The sequence below is a fragment of the Anguilla rostrata genome, chromosome 1 (assembly GCF_018555375.3).
Source record: "Anguilla rostrata isolate EN2019 chromosome 1, ASM1855537v3, whole genome shotgun sequence".
Taxonomy (NCBI): Eukaryota; Metazoa; Chordata; class Actinopteri; order Anguilliformes; family Anguillidae; genus Anguilla; species Anguilla rostrata.
Genome location: NC_057933.1, coordinates 22,882,594 through 22,891,729, shown reverse-complemented (window position 1 = coordinate 22,891,729; position 9,136 = coordinate 22,882,594). Strand labels below are relative to the sequence as shown.

General features: G+C 42.3%; 2 protein-coding genes across 3 annotated transcripts; one reads left to right on the top strand and one right to left on the bottom strand.

The window, feature by feature from the left end:
* Positions 1-1,153: 1,153 nt before the first annotated feature.
* On the top strand, positions 1,154-3,747 carry sstr1a (somatostatin receptor 1a). The gene has a single exon (XM_064330318.1). The coding sequence runs from the start codon at positions 1,529-1,531 to the stop codon at positions 2,630-2,632; it is 1,104 nt and encodes a 367-aa protein (XP_064186388.1). The 5' UTR covers positions 1,154-1,528; the 3' UTR covers positions 2,633-3,747.
* Positions 3,748-4,071: 324 nt separating this feature from the next.
* On the bottom strand, positions 4,072-8,195 carry clec14a (C-type lectin domain containing 14A). 2 transcript variants are annotated; one of them, XR_010329392.1, is made up of 3 exons: positions 8,042-8,195; positions 6,747-6,891; positions 6,141-6,485 (listed from the first exon to the last, which is right to left on the bottom strand). XR_010329392.1 is itself a non-coding variant. In XM_064330301.1 (2 exons), the coding sequence occupies exons 1-2, from the start codon at positions 6,772-6,774 to the stop codon at positions 4,845-4,847; spliced, it is 1,311 nt and encodes a 436-aa protein (XP_064186371.1). In that variant the 5' UTR covers positions 6,775-6,891; the 3' UTR covers positions 4,072-4,844. The 2 variants fall into 2 exon arrangements, 1 of the variants encoding a protein (XP_064186371.1); XM_064330301.1 differs by lacking the exons at positions 6,141-6,485; positions 8,042-8,195 and adding an exon at positions 4,072-6,127.
* Positions 8,196-9,136: the final 941 nt, after the last annotated feature.

Below are 9,136 nucleotides of genomic sequence, written 5' to 3'. Positions count from 1 at the left end.
TGACCATTTTGTATAAAGTTTAGGGATTGATTTTTTTTTATTTTTTATTCATAGCACATCTATGAAGGAATGAAGGCTGGTCTCGAGTACTCCGTGCAGGAGTGAACGCACATTTGTATTCATAAACTGGCCTCATTGCTGCAATGTCAATTCAGGAGAGCGGTGCCAGTAACCACTTTGTTTTGGCCCGCAGTTCACCAGCCGAGCTGGGTTGTGCCGTCCCTGGATCAGGGGCTATAGAGACAATGATGTTACCCTATTCACTGTCAGGCCAACAGCTCGATTGGTGTTACGGTGTGACAGGGCTTGGATTGCTGCAAAGTGAAGATAAAATCATATCAAGTGCCAGAATGAGTGCAGTGCGGTTCCCTGTACATCACCTCTGAGAGTGCTTTGAGAATATGACAACCAAATCGCCGTGAGAATGGCATTGTAGCACTATCGGTTTTTACAGAACCTGTAACAGTGAAAATGGCTGACTGATGGAAGCCTCCTGCCAAAACACTCTTAAGTCGTTATATGGGAACAAGTATCTTCTATATTTTGGCACCATTATTGCATGGGGCAGCAGTGAACTCTTGAGGTTAAGGTACTAATAAACAGAAGCTACTGTATTAGGGTCAAGCTGCATTTCACTGGTGTCGAACTCTTGTGCAAAATGCATAGCCCATATTTCATTAGTACATATCCAAGGGTATAAATATGTGAAAATGAAAGGCAACTCAACATAGACATGACTGTCTAGTTAGCAAATTCAGAATAAACATTGAATCCTGCCTTGTCTGATAGGTCCCAAGGCATACTGCTTCCAAAAAAGTTTCAGCCCACTTTTCCCCACCAAAGATTGCACTTACTGCAATAAATGACCACAAACTGGAACAAAGATTCAAAATTTATATTTATAATTCTATTATTTTTATGGGTAAATCGGGTTGATTACTTTGCTCAAGAGTAACAAAGACCTTCAGCGTGCTAATCATGCTTACTGTAGATATTAATGTGTAGCAGAATAGGTAACACTGACTTATTGCAGGCATGTTCCAGACTTGCCTTTCAGGAATGCCATTTTCCTATTTATTATTGCTCTACAAGTATAGAAATATATGTGAAAATGATTATATAAATATGCTCTGTGAAATGAAAACTATAAAACATTCCATAGAAGAGCACATTCTATTACAGAGAACATTTAAGAAGACATAACCCAATGAAAAAGAGAGCAATTATTCTTGTTGAACAGTATGTACTTCAGACAGTTTTGTTTCGGTAAAAACCAATGTCAACGTCATTTCAGTACGTGTGACGTTGAGACCCACAATTAATGCCCAAGAAGCTTAACCGAGAGTAACTAGCCTTGGTCCTGAAACGGGTAGGGCTCTGCAGAGAGAAAAACTGAAGCGGAGGGATGCGTACTCTGGATAGCTCCGCCGCTCCTTCAGTTCAGAAATGCGCCTCAGTCTCATAATGCTGAACTGGATAACCTAAAGTTTGATTTTCTACTCACTAACAGTCGACGATCGACAAGAAAATGCTGCCAAACAACTCCTTTAAGCATCTGGGATTTGAGGACGGATTTTATCTTTTGAATTCATCTGGAAACGAAACACACAGCGATTCTCACGGCAGCGCAATCCTCATCTCCTTCATTTACACCGTAGTATGTTTGGTCGGTCTGTGTGGAAACTCCATGGTAATTTACGTGATTTTCAGGTATGCAAAAATGAAGACGGCTACTAACATTTATATTTTGAACTTGGCAATAGCGGATGAGTTACTCATGCTGAGTGTGCCCTTTTTGGTGACTTCTTCGCTTCTTCATCACTGGCCGTTTGGTTCGCTTTTGTGCCGCCTTGTCCTAAGTGTTGATGCTATAAATATGTTTACTAGTATCTATTGCCTTACTGTGCTCAGCATAGACCGTTACATTGCTGTCGTGCATCCCATCAAAGCTGCCAGATACCGAAGACCCACGATTGCAAAGATGGTAAACTTGGGGGTATGGGTCTTCTCTATTTTAGTCATTTTGCCCATTATAATATTTTCCACTACAGCGCCAAATTCGGACGGCTCTGTTGCCTGTAATATGCAGATGCCGGAGCCGGAGCGCCAGTGGATGGCCGTGTTTGTGATCTACGCCTTTCTGATGGGGTTCCTATTCCCCGTCATTGCGATCTGCATGTGCTACATTCTCATTATCGTGAAGTTGAGAGTTGTTGCCTTGAAGGCGGGCTGGCAGCAGCGCAAGAAGTCCGAGAGAAAAATCACACTGATGGTGATGATGGTAGTGACCGTGTTTGTGATATGTTGGATGCCTTTTCACATCGTTCAGCTCGTTAACGTTTTCGTGGAGCAACACAACGCAACTATCAGCCAACTTGCTGTCATTTTAGGATACGCGAACAGCTGTGCTAATCCCATACTTTACGGATTTCTTTCGGACAATTTCAAACGTTCGTTTCAAAGGATTTTGTGCCTCCGCTGGATGGAGAATGCGACAGAGGAACCAATTGATTACTATGCCACAGCTCTAAAAAGTCGTGCATACAGCGTGGATGAATTTCAACCGGATAATATGGAGTCGGACAGCACGTATAGGAATGGCACTTGCACATCAAGGACCACAACACTATAGCACACGTCTTCAAATTAGCCTATATGATGTTGAGAACAAATCCATCAATGTGACCATCAAGTGTTTTTATTTATTATTATTATTGCTATTGCAGTATTCGTTTGTTTCACCCCTGCTGTTGACTGTCTATATTGTCGTAATTAAATTTTGCTTTCTTCAAATATCGTGTTAATGTGTCAGTGCTACCAAACTATTAAATAAAATTTTTAAATAATAGTAGTAGGGTTACATGAAGGCCATTCTTCGTGCGATTAAGTAAAAAAAAATCTTTTAAATAACACTTTCGTTTCCAACTATAGCAAGAAGGTCAGGGTTGTTCATATGAACAGCTCATCAACATGTAGGCTAGCTTAGCGAATGGTGTCATAAAATCTGGAGCAACTTTCCAGGCAGTGGTGAGCTCATGCCTCACGACAAAGATCTCGTTCCTACATTGGTGTTACAAATCAACGTACAATTTCTATAACAGTAAACAAAAATCGAAGAAAGTTTAGCACAGCTGTTAACGTTGAAACGGCCGATTAATTTTTCTTTCAGAATACGACAAAGCTGTGAAAAAAACACGTCTCACATTTTCCTTACGTGCCATATAAAGTGACGTCATTCATATCCATCTGCAAAATTACTTTGGTTTGAAGTGCCCTGAAAATGTTGTTTAATAAGACTCTAAAACTCTGATCTCCCCTCGAACAACATAGCGTAAAAAAGAATGAAAAAACGGAAGTGTCGGAAAAACTCTCGGGTTCATTTGCTAGGTTAATTCACTAGAAATGACTTGTCTATCTGTCATTCATTATCCAAGACCAGTTCCAAAGTGTATTCACTGTACCTTTCAGTGCCTGTTAAACTACGCAATTATGTTTTTTGGGGTGTAATCAGAGCGTGTAAAATCCTTTGGGTTTGCTTTAGTGCGTGCTTCCTGAGTGCGTGTGTGTGATAGGAAGAGGTGGCGAAGGAGAGTTAACTGCTCAGTTTAATACGCAGGAAAATAACACCATAATGGTCTCGTGAATGTGTTACAGAACTGTTCATCTAAAAAAATCGCACAGGTGAAAACTGCCTCACTATAATGGTAATAATACAGACCTGCATCTCGTTTGCGTTATTTCTTGTAATGTGCCTTACATTCTTTGGCAACATATCTTTGCAAAAATAAAACAAAGGGAAAAGTATACTAGTGTAATTCAGCGTTCGAACACATCTTCGTTTTTTACAGAAGTTAAGTGAAAGATTTGTGAGACAACTAATCATTATTACTGGCATTGTTTTTTATTCTTTTTCTTTATAACTGCCTAGATGCATCTTGTTAAAATCGATGAGGAAGTATTTCCAGAGGGAAAAAGCAAGATAAAACACACATAAATACTTTATGCTTTAGTAAATATGAATGCATTTAGGAAAATACCCAATAGACAAAATTACATATTGCAGAACAAACATTTGTGAAATGATTCATACTTATAACTTTTAATGATATAAACATCAGTGTGTACAACTAGAAAAGAACACAGCTTGTAAAAAAGAAACAAAGCCTTTGAATTGACTTGAAACTGCAACTTTGGTTTTGACTAGAACATACACACACATGCCTGGATTCCAAGATTTGCTCTTTGGGTTGACTTCTCAAGAACCATAATTTAACTCACCAGTTGTGTAGAAAAATGTACTTTTGACTGGGAGTTTTAAAATGCTGATTTATTCCAGGTCTCATACACATACACTCTCGCACTACCCGTAAACAGGCAACACTGTATTTTTACATTCTTGCAAAGAACAATTTCTTCATGTAGTGTCCCCATAGCCTGAAAGACAAAGTGACTATTCAATCAGCAAACAAGTGCAAAACAACGAATCATATTTAAGACAGGCTTTACTTCTAGTCATAATCTATATAGTATTTTTTCCCCCCATTGCATCATTACACCAGCCAAAATCAAATGACTTGTAAAAGAAATTGTCATTTGAAAGCTGAGATCTAAACATTGGATTGATTGAATCGCCCGACATAGCTCAGGAGGTAAGAGCGGTTGTCTGGCAGTCAGAGAGTTGCCGGTTCAAGCCCCACCCTGGGCGTGTCAAAGTGTCCCTGAGCAAGACACCTAACCCCTAAATGCTCTGGAGAATGAGAGGTATCAATTGTAAAGCGCTTTGGATAAAAGCGCTATATAAATGCAGTCCATTTACCCCCCCGAGTGTCCAAAAGCAGGTTCTCTCACACAATGTCCTTCTGGTTTATCTCTTCCATTGAGTCTGCTGCTTTCAGGACAACGGTTTCCTTAGACTTCCCCCCCTTTTCCTTCGACAGCTTCTTCGACCGCTTCCTAAGGCAGCATTTCACTATAATCGAAATGATCACCACCAAAAACACCAATGACAGCACTGCCGCCAGCACTGGAATCCAGATTCTGGGGTGGGTATCTGAGGTCTCCAGGATCACACTGGCCCCTGCGGTGGTGGTGGAGGGACCTGGAGGGAGGGTGGGCGGAGAACCCTGTCCATCTGTGGCCTGGGGAGATGGATTGGTAAGGGGCAAGAACTGGAAGGTGGTGGTGCTGCCGGCTGGAGCATCTGTAGGCAGAGGTAGTTTCGCGCATGACATTGAGTCTTCAGTGGGCACGTAGCCCATGGCCGCGTCACATTCACAGACGTATGAACCATGTGTGTTGATGCAGCGGGATGGCAGTTTACATGGCTTCTCTGCACATTCATCAAGGTCAATGCAGCTTCCAATGTCACTCCTGATGTACCCTAGGTTGCATTCAAGGCACATCTGTGATATTTCACCCGATCCGCTTCCCAGCGTCCACTTCTTAGTGTCAGAGGAGCAATGTAAATAAAATGTGTCATTGGATATACAGTGGACTTCCAGTAGACTGGAATTATCCTTCACTGGTAAAATCTCCCGGGCATCAAAGATGTGTGGCTTATCCTTATCACATTTTGGTTCCATTTCGTCCACTTGTTGATTGATCTTGCAGATAAATGGGTGCTTTTCCTTGCAGCTGTTCCCGTTCCAGCCCCAGTCTGTCACCTTTGTCCTGTTGCATTCCACAGTGAGCAGTCCGCACAGGACAGAAGTGCAGGTGTGAGTCGGCTGTGCCTTCCACTTGCTTACATTTGTGTGGCTGCTGTTGCTCACGGTCCATTTGAACCCCTTCAGAGGATGATCATCCAAAACACACTCCAAATTGGACTTCCTAAGACCCACCCAGAAGTGAAGGGTACCTGAAGGGTTACTGCCCTCTATATGCGAAATAATCTTTGCGACTTCTTCTTCCTCCGCCATGTCTGTCAGAAAGCCGTTTTTCTTACAGGTTTCCACTGCATGGTCAAAGGTGGCCTCCTCCAGGTGAAGCTTATAGGGCTCGTTGATCAGACAGAAGGCCGCTCTCAGCAGACACAAAAAGCAGATCCAATGATCCATCACTCCCTCTCCGAAGTCAGCTGTAATCTGCTGCAGCTCTCCAAGGCTAGCAACCCTCTCTCTGGCTTGTTCTAGGAGAGAATGAGTGCCGACAATTTTTTTTTCCTAGACTCTTTCTTAGCCACACCCTAAGAGGCCCTCCAGAGGCAACAAGCACAGGATGTGTGCTCCGAATTGATACAGCCATCCATATCCTCTAGGGTGGGATAGCGAAACAATTGCAGTTTTCATACAAGTCACCAGTACAACTAAAGTAATTATAGTATCCAACTGAAGTGCTCTGCAGGACGCTGAAGATAAGAGAGTGTGAATATTCTTAAAAAGGAGGACAAGTAGGCAGAATAATAAGGGGCTGGAGAAAAGGCTGCCCAACAGGAACCTCTGATGATTAATGTCCGTTTACTCCTGTTCATCCTGTCGAGGCTGCTGCTGTTGGTTTGCAAAAGGAGTATCAGGAAATTAGGTAAGAATTTATAAACGAATGGCTAAAGACACCAAAATGTACAGGGCCAAATCTTTAATGCGAATTGCTGTTAACGTCTCATTTCTGTTTCATGCAAATCAAGACCTCTCGTCATTGGTTTCCCTGTGCAATCTCAGAAGTTTGGATAAACAAAGAATCATTGTTTCAGAGGGAGAACCCCACCCCAACATTATAGGTCACCGCACGTCTGACAAAGTCATACAAACCCAGAGTCTGCAGGAGTCGTGTGATCATTCCTGAGTGTTCGTAAGTATGTCTTGGGAGGTGGTGGGCTGTTCACCGACTGTCAACCGCTCTGCTGCTATTGTGCCCTGGTATAGGTGCGTCTTGTGAGACCGGTGCAGATGCTTCCTGTGGGAAATGCCAGAGAATAGCAGGAAGTGGGATCAAGCCAGAAGCACTTTCCACAGCAACTCTTAAAAAAAACAGTGTTGGAGCAAGGGGGCTAAGGGCACCACAGGAAATGGAATTTAAAACAAAAGGAAGTTGAATCACTAGCCAGCCATGGTCGAGTAAGCGGTGGATGAAGTCATAGCGGTAGCAGTATATCTTTTACTGACCTAACCATTGTAAAACCTAATTTAGGATAATAAATCTGTGGGAAAAAACACAGAGAGAGCTGGGCTTGTCAACCACACGCCCATGATCAAATTATCATGATGTTATGGAATATAATCAGTTGCGATGAGACAATGGTGGCTGGCATTGTACTTACACAAGCAGACTTTCAACACAATATAAAAAATGAATCCTTACCAAAAAAAAGTCTCAATGTACCTTCAACACTCAAAAGGGGGAGGAGAGAAATATACATATACATACACGAAACAATGAATTGTTTTCATACTTTCAGACAGCTTCCTTAAAGCAGAGAATATTGTGTATACAAAAAACCTTTTCATTCAGATTATTCCCTCGGTTACTGTACAGTGTGTGTGAGGAACATCTCTCAGCAAGTTTTCCTATGGCAGCCAGTAAATATATTTAGATTTGCACAGATGCCTTGCATTTAAATTCAGAAATAATGTGATGATGAATTTTGCCATCAGAATTAGCCTATATGCTCTGATATCAGATGCTTTCCACTACTTTAATCAGTATTATATCTCCTTTGCACTAAACTTTTTGTGTGTAAATTGTTTGCTAGTTTACTTGCAAGCGCAACGGTGGAGTGTACTTGTTACTCATGTAGTGGTTGTTCCATGGGTGTAGGTGGTGCTGTAGTGAACTCCAAATGGGGGCAACCCCTGAAAGGTATTCACATTCTTGATTTGACATTAGTCTCTTTATATTACCAGCAAGTCAACGTTATCACTAAATAAATGCAACAGCCTTCTCTATTCCTTCGTTTGAGGGGTGTTTTCTGAAATTGTTTGATGTGGCGTCAGATGAGAGGTGAAAGCTCATATCCACAACATGTAACTAAGCAGCGAACCACTCACACGGCTCATTTTGTCCCACTACAGCTCAGCCGCAGCCTAACGTGCTAGCTATTTCTCACCTGTTCCCCTCCGCAGCAGGGCAGCCGCAGCGACACTGCGCCTGTGCTCTCCGCTGGGAGGGTTGCGGCGTGCCACTTTCGCAGAGACGCGCGGGTTCTGTTGCGTGGGCGTGAGCGAGGAGCCTGGCGAAGGCGACACATGGCCTGGCTGAGGATCATTTGCCACCCCGGAGCCATGTGGAGCGCTGATTTCAGCTGCAGCGCACGGGTCCCCGCCCAATCGCTCACTGCCGACAGCTCAGATATTTCTGCACAAATTCTTTCACGGCTGCCAAATTTGGCGACACGCTCTGCATAATGGCTGCAAATCCCTAATGAGGTGAACGGTGTTCAAACCAGCAAAAAGGACACGTGAATACCACAAGTTAAAACCCTCATCATGTGAGCGAATGCCATGACCCCAGAACCCCCTCCCCCTGCCCCCCCTCTGCCCACCATCTCCTAACAAGACTCTACTAACATTGCTTCTAAGGTATACAATTGCTCAAGTATTATTTTAGAAAAAAAGGGACTCAATAAAATGCATGTCTTTTTAAGGCCTTTTCAATCAATCTTAATGCAATTCATTCAGTGTCTCTGATTAATCTAGTGGCGTATGATATCACAATAAAACAATTCTTTGAGAGACATTGATGTCAGAGGTTCTTGCCAATGAAAAGTAATTTACACTTATTGGATTGAGTCTGCTCAGAAAACATTAAACATGGGTAAAAGTCAGTTTTGGTGTCATATAACTTGCATGGTAAATCCATATTAGTGTTCACCGCACTATAGCACAACATTAGGAAGACGTCAAAGGATCAATAGATTTTCTAATGTCCTGGTTATACGAGCAATGAATGAATGAATGAATGAATTAAATACATATGTAAAATTAAAGCTTCAGTTGCTAACTCTCAATGGTCACAATGTTCTGAAAACATCTTGAAGATAAAAATACCCCCCACCCCCGCTTCTCTACACACCTTGTCGTGAACGCGCATTAACTTTTCTAGCTATGACTCCTTGGCAAGGAAGACTACAGCATACTAGCATAACGTTAGCTACACTAAAAATGTCAGCTTCACGAGTTCATTTAAAACAACAACATTTGGT

Bases quoted from the DNA above. Each gene is read 5' to 3' on its own strand.
- sstr1a (XM_064330318.1), top strand. From the start codon at position 1,529: ATGCTGCCAAACAACTCCTTTAAGCATCTGGGATTTGAGGACGGATTT.
- clec14a (XM_064330301.1), bottom strand. From the start codon at position 6,774: ATGATCACACGACTCCTGCAGACTCTGG. The intron at 6,128-6,746 runs GTTTGTATGACT...ATTCTCTCCTAG, and splicing joins ACGACTCCTGCAGACTCTGG to AACAAGCCAGAGAGAGGGTT.